The sequence below is a fragment of the Camelus bactrianus genome, chromosome 6 (assembly GCF_048773025.1).
Source record: "Camelus bactrianus isolate YW-2024 breed Bactrian camel chromosome 6, ASM4877302v1, whole genome shotgun sequence".
NCBI lineage: Eukaryota > Metazoa > Chordata > Mammalia > Artiodactyla > Camelidae > Camelus > Camelus bactrianus.
Genome location: NC_133544.1, coordinates 69,487,517 through 69,508,060, shown reverse-complemented (window position 1 = coordinate 69,508,060; position 20,544 = coordinate 69,487,517). Strand labels below are relative to the sequence as shown.

The 20,544-nt window shown below is 40.9% G+C and overlaps 1 protein-coding gene across 9 annotated transcripts in view; it reads left to right on the top strand.

Moving 5' to 3' along the window:
- MEIS2 (Meis homeobox 2) overlaps positions 1-20,544 on the top strand; it is a 195,622-nt gene that overhangs the window by 43,448 nt on the left and 131,630 nt on the right. For all 9 annotated transcript variants that reach the window (XM_010965117.3, XM_010965116.3, XM_045524221.2 and 6 more), the window contains one exon: positions 17,302-17,447. In XM_010965117.3, coding sequence (XP_010963419.1) covers positions 17,302-17,447 — 146 coding nt within the window. The remainder of the gene's footprint in view (positions 1-17,301; positions 17,448-20,544) is intronic.

The following is a 20,544-nucleotide window of genomic DNA, read 5'->3' as shown; positions in this document are numbered from 1 at the left end:
GGGCCCGAGCTTTCAGTACTTACTGAACCTTAGCGAGAGAAGAAAAGCAATCATGGGCATCAGAAAGCAGCATTTGTTCAAGGGGAAGGAGTGGTTTCTCCACCTCTGTGGTTGGGGTTCTTTTATCACATTTTTGTCAGTGAGATGAATCAATTTTAGTGCTTACAGCAAGGCTGAAGGTGGTGGTGGCAGTGGCAGTGGTGGAAAGGTTTCAAAGTCAAGTCAGGTCTAGAAAGGGGTTGTCTGAGAGCTCTCTGCTTTGTCCTAAGTCAGGTGCAAGTAAGACTCTCGGAATGCAAAACAAACAAACAAACACAGGGAAGAATTACTGTTTGTTTACTTTTTAGTGAACGTTTTTTATTCAGTGCCTGGTGTGTGTGGGACACTGTTCTATGTGTTGGGAGTACAGGGTGATACCACAGACCTAGTGCCAGTCCTCATGATGCTAACAGGTCACAGCGAAATGCCAATTTCCTATTATCTTAAACTGATAGACCAGACTGAATGATTCATTAGGGTATAGAAATGTTACGAAGTTTCATGAGGCTGGAGAATTCTGGCTAGCTGGGCCCAAGAGTCTCAGGGAAAGCCATCCTGGGCAGCCGTCTCTTGCAGTGTTTTAAGGGTGTGGTGTGAACCCAGTCTCTGCCGCTTATTATTCGTAGGACCTAATTGTTTTGTCCCTCCAAGCCTCAGTTTCTTCATGTGTAAAAGGAAAATCAACCCTGAGAGGATGGTGAGAGTTAAATGAGAGATTTCATATAAAGTGTTTAGCAGAGTGTCTGAAAGAGAGTAAGTACTCGATAAATATTATTTTTTATTAATGTTGCTGTTGTGATTATAGGAAACATTTAGAGTGAAAATTTCTCCAGAGGCATATAATAGAATATACTCTAATCATTTCTCAATGCTAATTACTGTTGTTGAAGTTTGAAATTAGAATTGACAAGAATAGTGCCTTTTTTCTGAGTAATAGGATCAAGCTTCTTGCTACATCCCTATTTAAACACACAGGAAAGTCTCCTGTCTCCTAATTGTTTGTTAGTAAGTTTTTTATGTGTTACTTCCTTGGCTTCTCATAGGCTAGGGCTTCCTTTATTACTGTTTGTTTTGACTTTACCTTTTTATCTTTAAAAAAAAATTTTTTTGTAGGGGAGGTGGTTAGGTTTACTTATTTATTAATTTTTGGAGGAGGTACTGGGGATTGAACCCGGGACCTTGTGTGCACTAAGCATGTGCTCTACCTCTTGAGCTATATACCCTCCCCCTGTTACCTTTTTATCTATTCAACACGAAAAGAGAAAATAATTGAAGGGACTTGTACGCGTGAGACTAAACTTATTGCTAAAAACAAGAAAATTGTTAAGTAGAAAAAGTAGAATAAACAACCAAGTTATGATTGATAGTGAAGCTGGAAATATTGCTTTATGAAATTGCCATTTTGGTAGATTAGAACTGGTCAAATATTAGCAATTTCAGGTGGTTCAACCTAATACTATTCCTAGACTGTAATAATGGAAAGTGCTTCAGGCAAGATGAGGAGCTGGCAAAATGTTAACCCTGTTTGGTTTATCTGTTAAATGGGGATAACGGGACATGCCCCTTACACTGTGTTGTAGTGATCGAGTTGGACAAAAACTATTTGGAAGCTGAAAAATCTCTGTGCAAATGTGAGGTGTTTTTATTCCAAGATCACACATTTCTCAGTCTAGGACACAAGTTTCACAACCGTTAGTAAAGTACTTATTTTCCTAATATTTTGTGGTTGATGATAGAGGATGTCAACTCTGCCTCTCACCAGCTTAATACATCAGCTATAGAAAAACTAGGTATTTTAGTGGGAATTCTATAGATAACAAAATATATTATCTAAGTGGAATAATCCTCTAAGTTACATAGTTGTTTTCATGTTTCTGGTCATTTAAATAATACACCACTTTTGAGAATTTCTAATTTGCTTTAAAGTCTCTGAATTTTAACATACAGTAAGACTCAGCATACAGATATGTGAGGGAATCATCAGTTTTTGTAGATCTGCATGATGTGAGTCGGACTGTTACCATTTAGCTGTGCTAAGACCCTGTATTAGGAATAGTTTTATTATTCCTTCAATTATGAAATGAAGTTGGCTACCTCTTTGGTGATTACTGACTGGTGGTAGAAATTGTGTTGTACTGGGTCAGCAGTGAATTCCTCACTCAGATGGTGTCGAGTCAGCTGGTTTTTAATTTGTTATCTTCTCAAGAGTGCATTCACCGACTTTATCACTGAGAAGAATGACTCCCTAGCCTAGTGTGATCAAGATCCGGAAACTCGCCGTATCAGCATATTAAGGTTGGACTGCTGTTTGATTGGTGGCTCTGAGATCTGATCTTACAGCAAAGATGTCAGTTCTCTCATAGGCTGGTTTGCCACAGGTATGTGAATAGACCTACTGAGAGACAGACCCTTTCCTTTTCCTCCTGGGAAATGGCTGAACAACATTTTCTCTCAAACAAAGACCTTTGCAGCTCCTGTTTTATCAGCTTACAGGGCCCGAATAAAGTTCACATTGGTGCCCTCGAGTTGAGTTGTCCGTCTTCATGACAAAGTATGGGGGTGTGCTATGGCGAACTAATAATTACCTGGCTTTCAGCTCCTGGTCTTTCTACAATTAGATGGATGGCAATCAGGTGTGGTAATATTTCCCATGTAGTGGCAAACATGGCCTTTTGCTTTTGTGCCATTTTGAAGTATGAGTTCTGGAAGGATGAAGAAAAGATTATTTTTCTTAAGCAAGTGTGTTTTTTCAGCCAGTGGTGACTCCGTTTTCATAGTTTTTTTGTTTTTTAATGTGAATGAGTCATTAAAAAGAAAGGACACACCTCTGAATTCAGATGAATCCCTTGGCCGTGAGCGGGCATTAGTAAGTACCACTTACCCAGGTTCAAAGCCATAAAGCACTTTTTTCCCCTCCGATTCCACTCTTTTAAAATATGAATTCCATTCCATGTGGGAATAGAGGCTGTGTTGTGAAACAGAGTTCACAGACTTGAGTTGAAGATCCAGCTCTGTTACTGACCAGCCCCATGGCTTTAGGCAAGTTTCTTAACCTGTCTGGCTTCACTTTCCAAAGATGCTAAAGTGGTTAAAATACCAAACTGTGAGCTGTCCTGTGGGTGAGATGATACCTACTGCACCTGGACACTAGGGTGCTCAACAAATGTTAGTTCTATATTCACATGAAGGATTCAGGGATTATTGAAGGCATGCAGCTGACTGGCAAGGGCTAATATTAATTCTATATTTCCCATTCATCCTTAATCTTAAGGATACACAGAGGCATTCATAGTGCTGTCGTTTTCCTCTGAAATTGACTAAGATCTCCAGTGTTAGACCTTACGATTAGGAAGAATGGGTTAATACTGAATTCACTAAAAGGGTTTTTTTTAATGGCTAAATTAAGAATTATTTCTGTGACCTTCTTGATTATTATTGGTACTTTCTTTTTGTAGCTTGAATAGTTATTAACAACATTGCTCATAATGGGATTTGATCAATGGAGAAAAACATTTTTTGAGTAAAATCTGCAAAGTGCATTCTGACCATCTACATCTTCATGAAGTGAGAGGAAATAGTAGAAATCAACAGGTTTATAGATACCATGTTGGGCTTCTCCCCACACCATCTTTCACATGCTGCCCTTAATCATTTCATCCTTTCAGAACTTCACTGCAGTAACAGAGAGAATCCCCACTCCCATCTCTTTGTATTGCGTGCTGTGTTTTCCACTAAAATTTGTTTTATGCCGAATAATAGGTTTATGGAGACTTAACTATAATCTGCTTAACATTACTTTTTATCAACTTTATTGAAGTATAATTTCATACAAAAACTTCACCTGTTTAAAGTATATGATTTAATAAGTTTTGACAGTTGTGATGAGACTGGCACCACAATCAAGATACTGCTCGTTTCTATCACTGCCCAAAAGTTTCCTCGTCTTCCTTTTTAGTCCATCCCTCCCTCCGTGTTTGTCCTCAGGCAACCACTGATCTGCTTTTGGCCTGTTTGTTTGCATTTTATAGGATTTAATATATTTGGAATCATATAGTATGTAGTTTCTGATTTGGCTTTCTCCATTTAGCATAATGGCTTTGAGATGTAACACGTTGTATGTATCAGTAGTTTGTGCTTTTTTATTGCTGAGTAGTATTTCAGGTATGGATATACCATATTTTGTTTTTTTTTTATATTAGTTTATTTTAAGAAAGGAAATAACTAGCACTTATTGATCTGCCTTTGATGTGTGAGGTACCGTGTGAGGCTAGATGTCATATATAAAGTTCTTAAGGTTGTTAATAACTGTAAAGCACCTGGTACAAGCTACGGGTTTAATAAATAATAGCTTGTACTCTTATTATTTCATTTAATTTTCATAATTAACATATTAGGTACATATAATTCTTCCCATCTCATAGGTGAGGAAACTGAGGTTCAGAGGGTTAATCTCTTGACCGAGGTCATACTCAACCAGTAAAGAATAGACCTGGAAATTCAATACAAGAGCTCTTTTACCACCCAGTTCATGCTTCTTCCATTGCATGAACATTTCCCTTCAAGTGTATGTACCTCTGTGCTTATGTGTGGATGGGGCTGAGGGACAGAGTGGAGAGGGAAGGGGTATATCAGAAGTGAGCCTCCAGAGTACAAAGTAGTACAGCTGCCCCCCAAAATAGAATAAAGTCAGAAATTTGGAAAAAGAAGGGCGAACTAAGTATGTCGGGCACTCTTCCAAATATAGGGCACCTCTATTGCTGTCTCTTTCAATAAAGTTGCTACTTTCAGGCAGTGTGTCTTGTAGGTCAATGCTTTTAGAATTTATAAAACATCAACTCTATGACAAGTTTTCAACTCTTAGAGACCTACATTCTTAGATAGCTTCTGTTTCCAGGTTTTAGATATAAACACAAAGAATAAAATATATTCCTAGGAATATGAGAGTTATCCATCCATTCATTCAGTTAAAGGTTAGGCATCTACTATACCCATAACATTATACGAAGTTTGAAGAGTGTTATGAAAAAGATAAAAGATGTGGTACCTGACTTGAAGAGGCTTATGTAGAAGAAATACAGTGTGTACGTGTGTGTGCGGAAGTCCCCTGGAGTTATTCTGGTTGTTAAAGTAAGCCTTGAAAGATGTAAATAATTTGAACTAGGGCTCTGGTATAATCAATGGGATTGAGAGTGGAGGAGGGTTAATTTCAGGATTAAGGTCAATCTACTTCCATCAATGTGTAGCTTTGTACCCTAAACAGTATAGCATCCGTCCCAATGGCTTTTGAGTACCTATGTCTGTCCATATGCAAGGTGCTGAGATGACATTAGTAAGTGGCCTTGAAATCACATTGTTCTGAAACAATTCAGAAAAGATTATGGATGCCTTCAAATTCAGTTGCTAGGCTTTTATACTTTGTCTAGCATGCTTTTTTGTAGAAGGAAGCAAAATACGTTCATTTAAAAAAATATAATGGCTTTATTGAGATATAATTCACATACTATGTGATTCACCCATTTAAAGTGTACAATTCAGTGGTTTTTAATATATTCACTGAGTTGTGCAACCATCACAGTGTGATCAATTGTGGAGCATTTTCATCCCCCTAAAAGAAACCTTCTACCTGTTAGCAGTCATTCTCCATGTAAAGTACACTTTTAAAGGGCCTCGGGTCTATAGTTCTTCAGTGCATAGGCTATATTAAGAGTGATCAGTTTCCTCTAACTTAGATTATTCTTATTAAGCAGCCACATTTTTTACCTTAGGGCTATTGCATGCATGTTGTGGATGTCCATTTGCATTACATTGCAAAAGTATACCTGCTTGCTGTCAAATCATCGTAGTAGATTTATTTTAAACAATCATGATAAGTAGACTCCCTAAATGCACGGTTGTTACTTTTTAAATATTAGCAATTTAGTTCATAAAATTGTTAAACAAAAGCTACAGTTTTATCAGGAAACTCTATGGTGTGGAAGCGTTCTTTGAAAAATATACAAAATATAGTTTTCTAATAATCAATCCACATGCTTCAATTATGATGCATTAATGGTTTAAGAATAGTCACCTAAAACCAGTTAACTTCACAGGAATTGATGTTCCTTTTTCTATATGCAGTTAGGACTGGCTGCCTAAAAACTTTCCAAAACGAATGTTGATAGATACTCCAATCTAGTTGTCCTAGTAAGCATTATTATTATAGAGATGGCTAACTTTTCTTTTAAGATAAAGGATTTCTTTTTGCATTATTTAACAATGTCAATTGCAAAGTTGCACTTTTAAAATAATATTCTATTGTTTTCACTTTACAGTAATTAAGAAATTTGAAGAGCTATCCAGAATCTCTCTGTTTTTGGTGTTTTGCTATTTGAAGTGGTATCTGCTGATATAAATTCACAGAGAAATACCACGTTAAGAATTCAAGCTGATCGACTGAGATTATAAAAATGTATTGTCCTTATTTTTGTTTTAGATAGCAAATATGATAATGAAGTAAGCGTCCTAAAAATTGAAGGAAATAATTCCTGCCACAGATAGAACTTTGCTTTTTTGTTATTTCTCCTAAACACATTTTTTGTTGGTTGATATTTAATGTTTCATTTAATATTAGAATATGCTAAAAGAGACAATAAAATACAAAATCCTATAGTTAATGATAAAATAAGAACATTATTATTGTTATGTACTGAACATATAGATTTGATGTAGTTAATGCATCTTGGAAGCAGACTAATTATATTCTAGTTTAGTATAAAATGTTAAAAATACATTTTATAAATAGTCTTTTGTAGGAAATTCTTTTTGTAAATATAAAGGCCGTATCTTTCCTTGAAAGACCTGTTGATTCAGAGATGTTAGCTAGCTATCTTCACTAAAACACTTTACAATGCTATAAATAGTCCGCTTCAGTTAAATATGGATATTTTAAAAAAGAATATCCCAGTTAGACTGCAACAGAAGGACATTTTGTGTGACAATATTTTGCATGATTAAAAATTTAAACAGAATAACAGCTATTTATATTTACAGTTACATGAAAGTAATTACTAAAGCAGACAAAATACTTAGAGCATAATTTAATAATGTTTTCCTCGAGTAAAGGTGCCAAAATTGTTATTTGCATAATTTTCACAATTTGTACTGAAACATAGCTAAGTGAAGTTGGGAAGGCATCTCTCCCCAACCACCTTTTTTCTTTTGTAGGAGATGTGGGAAAGAGACTCATCTATCGTAACAACTCATTTTTGTATAATTTCCCATAAAAATCATGACCCTTGTGTCAAAACATGAGGTGAAAGAGATGTGTTCCATTCATACTTTCTCTTTTGGGGTCTTTCTTGCAGTGGCCAGCCTCAGCCCAACTTCAAGGCTCCTAATTATAACATTTACTGGTTCAGAGATTAACCTTCTGAGAGGGGCATTCTGGGCTGTTGGTAACTTGATCAGCTTGGTCTTCTCTTGGTCTCTCTCTCTTTCTGGTTCTTTGTATCACAGGAGGGAGATGATGGTATCTGGCACATTCCTAGGATGACTTGAAGATAGCAGCCTTCTGTGTTTAGGGCTGAAAGATTGTGAACTCTGTTAGCTGAAATGCCACTCTAGGGAGGTGAACAGAACATTAAGAAAGCTTTAGCTGTAGGTAGTGTAGTGCACACAGAGTCAAATTTGAGAGCTGGGACTTGAGTGGACATTTGTCCCTGCTTTCCACCTTAATAAAATCTGAGTGTTAACTGTGGAAAAGGGCATTTGCCAGATCAGTAAAAATGAATCATTAGAGTGCCCAGAAGAGCTTTATTATGATGTACTGTGAATAACTTCAGAACCTACTCCGTACTTTATATGTGCTTATCAGGTAACTGAGTAACAAGTACATTGTGTTACCCTCCACCACAGAGATTAGGCAATCTGCTGAATTATAAAGAAAAAGGAATTTACTTTTCTACCGGGTTCAGTCAATGTCCTTTTGAGAATTCTGTGGGAGGCTAGGAGAATAGATATCCTTTACTGAAACATTTAAAATTTTTCAAGTGAAATTTTATCTGTATATATAAATTACGAAGTATATATATATTTCAAATGAGAGTAACCAACTTAAGTGAAGCATAAATTATGAAATATATATACATTTCAGAGGAGAGTAACCAGCTTCAGGGAAGCTCAGGCTAAGAGTTTGGAAGCTTTCGTTCACTTCTGCTAGAAAGGATTAGAGGGTTCCAGTCAATAAACAAAGCCATTTTATGGCTCCTGACGGGTAAATTGAGGGGACTGATTTGGTCAAGGACCAGTATGAGGATGTTTCTGTTCAACAGTTAACAGGATTCAACATGATATGGAAAATACAGGCGTGCAAAACTATACTACGACGCTCACGTTGCCAGCTAAAGCCTAAAACACTGCCACATTTACATATGTGTCCATCTGTCTGTTTTTACACTTTATTTTTCCAACCAGTGGGTGAAGTGGTTTTCATCCAAGCTGCAGTCTGAATTTTTTTTTCACCCACCACTTTCCATTATATCATATAGCTGCATATTTTAAAGTGCGTGTTATTTGTCTCTGGACACACATTTATTTGCACAGCCTTGGCTGCGTTTCTGTGTCTCTTCTAGGAGGGTTAGCTCATCTTCGCCGGCCTGAGCTTTGCAGCGGCCTGCACCGGCCAGGTGGCCTGGGGGCCACTCCGTTAGGGAGCAGTTTGCCGCCTTGTCCAGGTGGCAGGGATAGCCCCCGTGCAGGCCCGGGCCAGGGGCCGGGGCCATAGGCCAGCCGAGCCGGTGAGAATGGAAGTGCTTTCGGTCTCTTCACTGGAGAGGCTGTGTAAATCCTGTGTAAATAGAGGGAGGAGAACAAAGAATGAGCCCCTACAGCTCTGAGCATTTGGAGCCATTTGGGGCTGAATTTGCTAAATGCTGCTTATACCGCCTGAAAAGTTGAAGAGAAAGGAGCATTAAAATCCCCTCTTTTTTTCTCTTTCTGCTCTTACCCCGGGGGGAGGGTGTTCAGGACCGGGGGAGCCTGAGGTAAGCCGATGAAGACTTGTTTTTTCAGTGCTCTTTTGAGTGTGAAAAAGGTGGCCTGGGTCACTGTCCTCTCTTTAATGTCGGGAAACCCACACAGTTAGTAAATGTTGCATGTAAACGAAAGCATTTCACCTCTCCTGCTGCCCGCCATGCTAGTGGGCCATGAACTAGTCACTTGAAAAATCACAGAAAAATTTCACTTTAACGTGTCCAGACAGTTAAGCACAGCAGGAGAGTAAAAGAGATCAGTAATTAGCAGGTCTCACTGCTGGCCCCTCACCCCACCTCTCACCCCCCCTCCCCCTCCCCCCAATTCTGGGTCTGTAGCTTCCCCCTCCCCCTAACCTCATCTGGTGTGAAAAAAGGTAAATTGCAAGTGGAAAAAGATTTACTCTGAGGATGGTTCTTGGAAAGCAAGTTTTGTAAGGCGACAGTGTAAAGCAGAACTGGGCAAAGGCAGCTGCTGCTGCTGAGTTTTTTGTTGTAGTTTTTTTTTTTTTTTTTTTTGCCTCTTATTGGAAACCCTGATTCAGGTTTCTCAGTGGGATGTCCTAAATTAAACTCCTGGACAGTAGTCCCTGCAAAAAAATATCTTTTGACTCTTAGTACATTTTAGTCCTGTTTTTAATGTACTATATATAGTAGGAGGGAAAAAATATAAAGAAATGATGACAGAAAATAAGTTCCCAAAGAGCTGTGTCTTGCCATTCCATATCTCCGTGATGCTTCATTTTTAACTGTGATGTTCTGAGTAATCTGAACAGCCCGGGCACTCTCTCTTCCCCATTGGATAAGGGCAGTTCTGAGAGATGGAGCACGATTTTCAGAGACGATATATGACCCATGTCTCTGACATGTGAGGACCATCTCTGAGGAAGGCCATGCATGTGTGTGAGCAGTAAAACACTGGGCATAATACATCCAGGGCCCCTCTGGCAGGGAGAGTGGAGTGAGGGATCTTGAGTCTGGGTGGCTGCTAGAATAGGTTACCAGAGCAAGGGACTCCCTTCATGGACACTTTCTTCAAACAGGTTACATTCTCATAGGGGCCTAATAATATGTCTCAAGACTCTTGCTACCAATTTGTCTATCCCACTAACATTTAAGTGTTTACTCTGTGTCCGGGTTTGGGAATCAGACATGAATAAGACATGGCCCTGCCTTGAAGAAGCTCACAGTCAAGCAGGACAGACAAATTAGTAAACAGATAAATTGCAAAACAGAAAAGCAAATATACCAGAGGTGACAACAAACTGCTGATGAAATAGAAAGCGTAGTATACCAGCTCTGTTAATAGGAACTAAGGAAAACGTTATAAATGAGGTTCCTTTTTCACTGGGTTTTGATGTTTGAATAGGAGTTTGCCTGGGCAAAGAAGAATGGTAAGGAGTGGGAAAAAAAAAATGAAGAAAATGGCCAAAAGCACAGGACTAAAGGCATAGAATCTTGAAAGATCCCCTTAGAAAAGTCTTTAAAATTAAACAGATAACACCTATTTCAAAATCAGATTTACTTTGAACTTTAGATCCACAAGGGGCAATAATAATCATATAGATAATGAACATAACTGTGTAAAAATCTGCATCTGCTCATTTCTTGGTATATTTACTTTTAAATGTGCTGTCACCCACTATTTTTTTGGTTCATAAATGTGAATATATACGGCCTCACTCTCGGGGATTGTTGAGCAGCGAGGGCTAATCCAGAATCTAGCTTCACTTTTCACCTCTTGTTTTCCCAGCCATCTAAGGGAGAGGATAGAGGCTGTGAGTATGGACTTTAGAGGGCAAACACCACCTTTGATGGGTTATTTAATTTCTCTGAGTCTCAGTTTTCTTATCTGTACAATGGAATTGATAATAGCCATTTCATTCATTTGTTGTGAAGATTGAGGATTGGAACTTAGCAAGTGTCCAATGAAAGTTACTTGTGATAATGAGCATAATGAAAGTGATAAGATAAGGCGGAGGAGCCTGTGTTCTAAAGATAGAGAAATGGTGTAGAAAGGGGCTACCCTATTTAACATTAAATACAAACATGTTAAGAATTCTATAAATTTGTGTGTGTATATATAACTATAGGCAAAAATATGTGTTCATCTATAAATATATTTGGATACTTATGTACAAATTAGTGAATTATTTGAAAAAGATAATGATTTAATTTATATACTTAAGGTTTATAATCAGGCATATAAATATCGATATATTCATGAATATACCTAACTCCTGGAAGTAGTTCGGAAGGTATATGTGTGTGTGTATGAATTTACGTTACATAAAATGATAATGAATATAGCATTTCTATTTATCAAAAAAGAAAGGGGAAACAAGCCATGTCTTTCAGATGAAATGTCAGTCTTTTTTACAGCATGTATTTTGCATGAACATATTTAACTATTAAACTTGGTTCAAAACTGGGAGAAGTGAGGATTAAATAATGTGCCACCAACTTCCTCAAAATAAGTACAAATCCTATTAAACAAAATATGTATTCATTTGTCTAAATAATTCTCTGAAAATGTAAGACTGAGAGATCAGTTTCAGATGTTTGTTCTTTGACAGCGCACCAAACATCATAGAAGCCTTAGTCTATCTTTAAGGAGGTGGCTTTGAGGCAGGAGAAGTACATCACTGTGGTCACAGCTCTGACAAGTCGTTAACAGTGTTGCGCAGTGATGCCATCACAGCCCATGAGATGGGTAGGTTTTCAGATATTTCTGGCATCTTGGGCTCTGAAGGTCAGTCTGGTCCAAATAAGGGCCTCTACTTTTGACCACAATAAACCCATTATAAAAATCCTGAGTCTCAAAGACTCTTGCTGTACTGAATATATCTAAGGCCCGTATAGGCACTGGCTTACTTGGAGAAAAGTTTGCACATATCTCTTTGAACCTGGACCAGCCTGGACCAGCTCTTACTCAGTACCAACCCCTGGGCCCTCGATCTAATCTCTCCTCTGCACTTAGACCTTTACCTGTAGGACCAAACTCTGCTTGATAACAGAGTTCAGATGAAGTAATGCTTTGAAAAGCGAAAGATAACTTACAGTGCTAATGTGAGAATACCAGTGGTGGGAACACTGGACTTGGAGTTACCTGGAATCCAGTTTATCCATGTATCACATGCAGCTGTGGAATCTTAGGCAAGGATCTAACCTCTAGGCCGCAGTTACTTCACTGGTAAATGTCTGGGCTGTTTGTGGAGGGAGGTGGAGTAGAAAGAGGACGATGGACTAGGACCCTCTTGCTTGTTGCATTGTATTTCTGATGGGGCAAGAAGGCCACATCCCAGTGGTGCTGGACTCATCCCAGCACATCATCACTGTTTGTATCATTTCTTTATTGCCAAGCCAAGCAAATGATGTCTAAAATATAGACATATTTTTGGCTAAATGGAATAAGACAATATGCTAATGAAAAGAAGTAGTGTCCTTTTGCCTGGGTAGTTTTTATGGCCAGGAATTTTATGGATTGGGAGTTTTCTGCTTCAGAATCATCTGAGGATCCTCTCACCATATCTTTCCTTGCTTCACTGGCTACACAGCTACAGATAGGGATTTTTGCCTACACCCGGATACCCATGGAATCCCAGGGTGAACTTCCTGCAACTAGACTCCCTCAGTATTGCTGCTTCCCCAGGCAGTGCTCTGCTCTGAGCATAGTGTGCTCTGCTAGGGAAAGCTTGTGTGACCTCCTCTGGAGCAGGGGTGTCAGTCCAGCCACAGTTGCTCTCCAGTCACCTGAAAGCCTTAAAGCAGGAGGAGGACCCCGAGGTCAGATTCAGGCCCTCAGACAACCACCACCAGGGGAAGCAGGCTAAGGGGATATTTTCTGTGCCCTTCAGAAGTGCTTCTCAAACTCGAGTGTCATCAGAATCACCCGGAGTGCTTAGTAACACTCAGATGGTCCAGCCCCATCCCAGGAGAGTCAGATACAGTGGGTCCGGGATGGGCTCAGGAATTTGCATTTCTCACAATTTCTTTGCCGGTGTTAATACTGCTGGTCCGCATTTTGAGAGCCAGTGTTCTGCAGCTCCTTTCTTCCTGTTTAACCCTCACCACCGGAAGATAAGGTGGGGCTGCGCAGTGCTGGCCAGGACGGGTGACGGAGGGCAGCATGGCTTTCCCACAGTGAGTGGGGACCTGACCAGACTATAGTTGCTAATCATAACCACTAACCCCGCTCATGGCAGTCAGAGAGAATTTGACTCTCTACCTGTTCCTCAGGTTGTATCTTATCTCAAATTAGAAGGTCATCTGGTTCAGTGGCTTCCAAAAGCCAGTTTAAGAACCAGTGCTGATTGCATAAGCAAACCCAAGGAACTTGTTAAAAATACAAATTCCTTTGCCCAGCCCTAGGGTATTTTGATTCAGTAAGTCTGGGATGAGGCCTGGGGACTTGTTTTTTTAACAGTCTCCCCTGATGATCTGATCTGCTTCAAAGGTATCTATGCACAGGCCTCGGGTATTTCTTTCTGTGGTTGCACACAGCGCACTTGGTAATGCACAGCTATTTTGAATGTCTTGCCTCAAACTTTAGACTGTGCCTTTGGTCAAGGGATTAGCAACCTTTTAAAAGAAGCATGCCCAGTAAGTTCTTTATTTAGTTTTCCCCCATCAGCAGTGGCAATGCTGGTGGAATGGCCTGTGGGTTAACCCTTCAAAAAAGTTCAAGTGGGCACTGAGTTCTTCAGAGAAGCGCCATTCCTGGCTTGCTTGGAAGTGGCTACGGGTACTCGGGCAATCACCCAGCCCCTTCGGTACTGTACCAGGGCAGTTGCCCCAGTTTGGGATTCTCAAAAAGAGGGGGAGGGCCCCTGAATAAACTCCTGGATAAGTTCAGTCCTTCACTCAGCCAGCAGACAATCACTGGGGATCTGCATTGGCTCACACGTGGAGGTGTGCTCTCAGGATAAACAGATAAATAAGATACATTTCCTACCCCCAAGGATTCCACACTTTTGAGTCCTAACTTCAGATGCTGAGACATCTGCTATTGTCTCCCATACCTCCTTTGACACCTGCATCTGTGCCCATGAACACACCCTTTTCAGCACAGAAACTCATCTGGCACAGGTGCCCAGGATTGCCACCTCTCCTCGCTGCACACGCTGGCCCTGAAACGAGGAAGAAGTATCCACTTTCAGGGTTACTCACTCTAGCATCATCTGCCTGATTTTATTTTCAGTTGCAGATCACACAGCTGCCTTTTAAAATGTTTTTCTTTATGCTGTTGTTAGTCCTCTATGCTGGAGTTGGTTCACAATCCATTGGAGGAAAAGACAAATGTATTGTGTATTTGGAGAAGAAAATTCCTATCTCTATGCAGATGGAAACACTAATGTTAATGTAAAAATCCAATGTCTAGTATGCAGTTATTATAAAAATAGGCACACTTTTCTTCACAATTATTTGTTACACTTGATCCAAATTCAAATATTTTGCAACATTTATACGAAATGGACAGCCTTGTATTAAAATTCATGTAATGCTCCTGTCTTCTCTAGTTTGTCAGTCATCAAAGGATGCTCGATCCAGATATTTTTTTTCTTGAGCTAAATGTAGTGAATCATATAGTTTGAACGTGTTACCAGCCCTCTTTGCTTTTAAGCAAGAGACAAGGCACCGTGAAAACACTGTCTCTCCTTTTTAAGGTCATTGATTGGGTTAAAAGGCAAGTGCTTTTTTTGGTGGAACTTCTTTCAATTAAGCCATTAACCTTTTAAAATAAGTATATTCAAAGAATCTATCAAAAAAAAAAAGGCTGAATGAGATTTTAACAAAATCCTGACAATTTCAGCTTAAACATATACACAGAAACCATATGTGCTTAGGAAAAAATATATACACACAGGCATTGTTTACAGTGTGTGTTTTTATATTTGGAAGACATTGGAGGAAGAGCCATTCCACACACACATTATCTGAGCTGTACATCCTGATAGCCCACGTAAACTTTCCATCCAGAGACAAAGATATCTTTTTCCGTGGTAGGTCGACAGACAGACTGACTGACTTCAAACTTGCACTTGCAGTGTGGATTTTTTTTCCCTCATCTCCGGGTACTGCTTTTCAAAATTGCCTCAGGCTACAGAACAGCACCTCAGATCCCCAAGGCCCACTGCCTGGCTCCTAATAGCCACTCTCCATCTGTGTCACATGAACAGCTGATGAGATGGCTCCAGTGTCTGTATTTTGGAGAGCACATCCACCCAGGTTACAATGCTGGGGTTGCCAAGGAGCAGTCAGAAGCCATTAGTGTGGGTGAGAATTTGCCTTGCAGCAGTTCCTGGGCATGGTAGAAAGCGTGTGCGCGTGTCCCTGCTCGAGCTTGTGCATGTGTGTGTGTGTATGTGTCCTTGTGCAGGTGACCCCCTCGTGTACCTGGGTGTGTAGGGAGGGCTGACATTTGAAGACTAGACTCCATCTAGCCAGTATTCAAAAGTCAAATGCCTTTTGTTTCCCTGTACTCTGATTAGTTATTTCACTATTTGGGGTCCTTCTGACTCACTTTTTTTTTTTTTTTTCATCATAACAGACGGCAAAGAAAAAGAGAACAGCAACTTCGGGGTCATGCTCTAGTGTTTGGGCAGATGGAAGGGAGCTGCTTTGCCTTGGGGCAGGGTGGTTGTAATGAAGTGGCCTGTCAGTCTGTAAATAGTGAGGGTCATCTCTTCCATGTGATGGAGGGTATCGCATTGCAGTGAAAATGGAAATGTCAATAAAATTAATCTGCCAGCTCTTTGCCGTGGCTTTTCTGCTTCTCTGGTCAAAGAAGGTTGAGGGTTTTTGCGGCGTGCAAGGAAAAGAACAGGTACAGGGGAGCCCACCTAGCAGCCGGGACAGGTTAGCAGGCGAGGGGCCCGTGGCAGGATGTCCCGGGGTAGCCTGGTCCAAGAGGACGGAGCCGGTCTGGGAATGAGCTGGTGGAGCTACAGCATCCCCCGGACGCTGCGGAGCGTCTAGCTCAGGCTACATTGAGCACAGAGTTTATTGTTTTAGGCTTTCTTGGACAAGGTTTTTACTTAGCATGGGATTTATGGCTTTTACTGCTAATGAATGTCTATTCTTAAATTACAAAAACCCCCATCTCAGCGCAATTCCCAGATGTCCTTCCAGGACCCTGGCTTCTTAAACACCAGCAGGGAGCATAAACTCTCCACTTCTCTGTTTTCCTCTTTCGTGTGGCTCCAGGCTAATGATGTGCAAGGAAAACACAGCCATCTATAAAGCCCCAGTGCTGTCCCCGTATTCTTCATTTATTTTGCATTTGATTATGCCACAAGTCGGATCTTGTTTCTTTCCTTTTTTTAAAGTTATTAGTTCAAATATTAATGTAGGGATATGGCATATATGGCTCCTCTTGATTGATGCCTTCCCAAAAACAGGGAGACGTGCTCGTATGAATTTTAAGAAAGTAGGGGTCCTGCAATGCCTTGCCAGAAGAGTTTTTCAGATACATAATTTAGATGCCCTCCAGGCAGGCTTTCAAGGCATTTTTGCCGGAGGGCAAGAAAAAATAACTATGACTGTTAAAAGTAAATGATTTTTGCTAATGCACAATTAATGCCAGAGAAAAGCACAGAAGAGAAAGATGTTGATAGAAACTTCTGATTAAGTGAGCACCCTACCTTGATGTGTATCTTTTTTTTTTTTTTTTAATGATAATGATCAGCGGCGCAGAGAGCTAAAAGTTTTCATGTCATGCAGATGCTCAGTCCAGGGTCATCTGAGCAGTGTGTGAATGTGCATGCTTAGGAGGTGACAGTTCTAGGAGGGGCTGAGCAGGCAGTGTGTTATGTGCAATGAACAGTGACACAGTTACTGTCACCTATGCAGGCAGCCTAGAATATATAGACTACAGAACATTTAACTTGATTACCCTACAGTATGTGTTCACTCTGGGCATGGGGATGCATTTTTACCGAATGGGTTTTCTGATGGCGGTTTTCCCACATTGGATTCTGTAATTGACAAAGAGCTACTGCACTGTGTCAGGAGCACAATTATAATTGAATTAATGATATGGGCAAGCGGGAGCCACACGAAATTAACATTTGAAGAGGCCTGGTTTAATTTTGTCTTTTACATATTTGTGTCTCCAATTATACGTTAATGAAAGAGAATATACCTGCTTAATGGATTTCTTTCAACAAGCTTAGCTGAGCTCATCATTAGCGGCTCCTTGTTGCTGGCCCCCTTTCTGTGTTTTCTCTAATGTATTTTCTTTTCTTTCTACTAGGGGATGGTTTAGACAACAGTGTAGCTTCACCTGGCACAGGTGACGATGACGATCCAGACAAGGACAAAAAACGCCAGAAGAAAAGAGGCATTTTCCCCAAAGTAGCAACAAATATCATGAGGGCGTGGCTCTTCCAGCATCTCACAGTAAGTCAAGATGAAAGAGAAAAAAAAAGTTTTGTTGTTTGCCTTCTTGTAGCAAGTTAGACGGGCTCATACAGATTTTTTAAAAATAAGATGCCTATTTTCCCTTTCTTGAATCTAATGGCTAACAGAGCAGCCAAGGTTTTACCAAATGGCGCCACCCAAAGCGCACCCTGTAGAAAGGAGGAGTTTGTCTCAGTAGGTCAGGAATGGACTTTATTCAAAATGATCTAGCCCTAAAAAGTATACATAAGTAACTTATTTATGCTAAAAGGTACGAGAGCAACTTCGGGTAATGCAACCACAACCAAGAGAAACGGCTGCAAGAAGCCCATGAATCCATAAATGTTGTTGGTTACGCTGCCAACAAAAACTGTCTCCTCTAGGAGGCGAGCAAAAGCACCTTGCCCCACGCACGTCCACGCTTGTGGTATCCCGTGCAACTCTAATCGCCAAAGCAGCTTGCAGACGTGTCATGTGTTTCTGTGACAAATGCGGAGGGGTAATAGGTGCTATAATGCCTTTGTTTCTAAGGTAGAGATTAAGGATTTTTTCTTAGCAGTTCAAGTCCGTTTTCTTATAGCCTAATCCTGTTCACTTCCGGAAAAAGATCAACCGTGTGCAACATTTGTAAAGTAACAGTTTATCTTTATCCTCCTGTTTGCAGTCGGTTTTATGTGTCATTATATATACCGTTGACTCTAGGACTCTCATGTCAAAAAAAAATTACAAGATATTTTTACAGAGGAACTAGGCACTCGTATTTTACTGTGCATTTGGAAATTCTGGGCAAATGGTAAAGATTTCAGAGGCTGTTGCTTGCTATCGTGTTGCTTTCGGGCCATTCTGTTTAGGTTGATGCTTAAAACTAGGGTAGCACATGGAAAGCGGAAGGTCTTTGATCATCCAACGTGTGTGTTGCTGTGCTGAATGACATTAGTTACAGTGTCATGGGTCCAGGACAAGGTTCCACTCTTATTTATGGCGCTGGCTGCTGACCCGCTCTCCCAGCAGTGCTCCAAAGGGCAAGGGGTGGAGCGGTGGCAGGGAGGGCGGACTGATAGATCCACATTCCTAAATCGGCCATTTCGATGTAAGGACATTAGTAGCAAACTAAGGTGTATCGATCTGGCCCGTGGTGTCAGGATTAGCTGGGAGAACCAACGAGGCTGCCGTGGCAGTGGTTATTCTTGCCTTGCAGCTATGGCCATTTCAAAGGTCAGGGCCCTGCACTGACTGGGCTCAGAGGAATTAGACAGAACACGCAGTCTCTGGGCTGATTACTTAACCAAAGACAAAATAATGAGTCTTAAGCAAATACTGACTAATTGAAAGGGCTGTAAATCCATTACATATTGGTCAGGGATAATCAGGAGTATTTAATCACTTTTATCTATTCAGAAGCACTGAAGCTGCAACAGCAAAGCCCTGAACCTTGCCATGTGGTTATTATTCTCATCATTATCAAAATTACTTCACAGCTGTTCTTTGCTACATCACCTCAGCTGGAGATTTACTAACCTGTAAAATGTTTTTAATTTGGAAGTCGAATGAGTGTGAGGGGAGGGCTTTCTCATTTTTAACCAAAGGTTTGTTTGGTTAGAGTAGCAACTAAGAAAGGCAGGGCAGGGGCGAGGGGATGGCAGGCAGGCGCCTCCTCCCCTCCAGCTCACCTGTCAGGTTTCCTCCCTCTGTGTAGAAAATAAAAACTTCAGCGGTTGCTTTCCAGACAAATGTCTCCATGTATTTTCAACCCCTCAACCATCAAAACCAACTTCACAGAACAGCAGAATCTTAGTGAATTCAGCTGCTTTGTTTACAAACCAGGAAACTCAGACTCAGAAAAGGAAGTGATTGGCTCAAGGTCCAGCTGCAATCTGGACCCCAGCCTTCCTTGTCCCCAGCTCTGTGCGTTTTCTACCCCATTATGATGACTCTGCTAAAATCATGATCACCTTTAACAGCTATCATATCAATCTCACAACCTCTGCCATCAAAACGCTCAGCGTCAAAGGGGAGGAATATGGAGAAGCAAAGTGCTGTTTGCTTTACTTGTTCTAAAATTTTCCTGTCCCCCAACCTTTCCGAATAGAGGAGACTTTGTTTGCACCTCTCTCAAAGCCAAGTCTCTCCTTCACCACCCGGGGTTCTGTGCCTTGAATCTCCCACAGTGTCCAGAGCCCAGCTACACCTCCTGCCTCGTCCTGTTGACGGATTAGCTCCCATCTCCCTGTCCTGCACTGAACCCACTGCGCACCAGGGCCACCGGTGAGGAATAGTGTGTGGCCAGTGATTCCTGGGGGGTCCTTGTGGTGGTCCCATGCAGGACCTTCTTCCCACCCCGAGGTGCTTTCATCTAGATAAATGTGCACCAGGCTTTGTGCAGAATTCACTGTCCAGCTGAAAATTTTAATTCATGCCTGTCCTTGGAGTAGGGAGAGAAGACCCAAATATGCTGAGCTAGGGAGTCGGGAAACCGTCATTTTGAGTTCAGTTTTCCTGTGTCCTGGCTGAACCTTAGTCAAGTCCATTAAGTTCCCTGGACCTTCCATTTCCCCGTTTTTCAGATGAGAGGGACATGGGGCACGACGCAGGATGTGCACATTGCAGGCTCCTTTCCCGCACTCGTGTGTTTTGGTTCCACTTAGAACGTTCCGAGCAGCGCTCTGCCCCAGCCGTCAGGTCTGCCCCAGGTCGTCCTCTCCTCTGGATCCTCGTCCCCCTTCCTTCTTATTTGCCATTAAGTGCTGTTTTTTCCTCCTCCCCGTGACCTTCTTTCACAACATGCTCCTTTCATTACTTTTCCCACTGGCTTTGTCTCTCAGTCCTTCTCTCTGCTCCCCTCCCCTGCCTTTCCTGCACTTCCCTTGTATGTAAGGAAATTCTCAGCTTTCTCTTTGCAAATACCTTCCCTCTTCATCCAGACTTCACCCCAACTGCAGAGAAGAGGTTCAGTAACTTTGATGAGGATGGTCCTGTAAAACTTTTACTTTCCGATCTTTAATGAGCTGAAAGATTTACTCGGCTATAATTCTGGGCGCAGAAACCAAGAATAGAGACCCCTAACTAGCGACATGTTAATTTAGACTCCTTTTCTTAC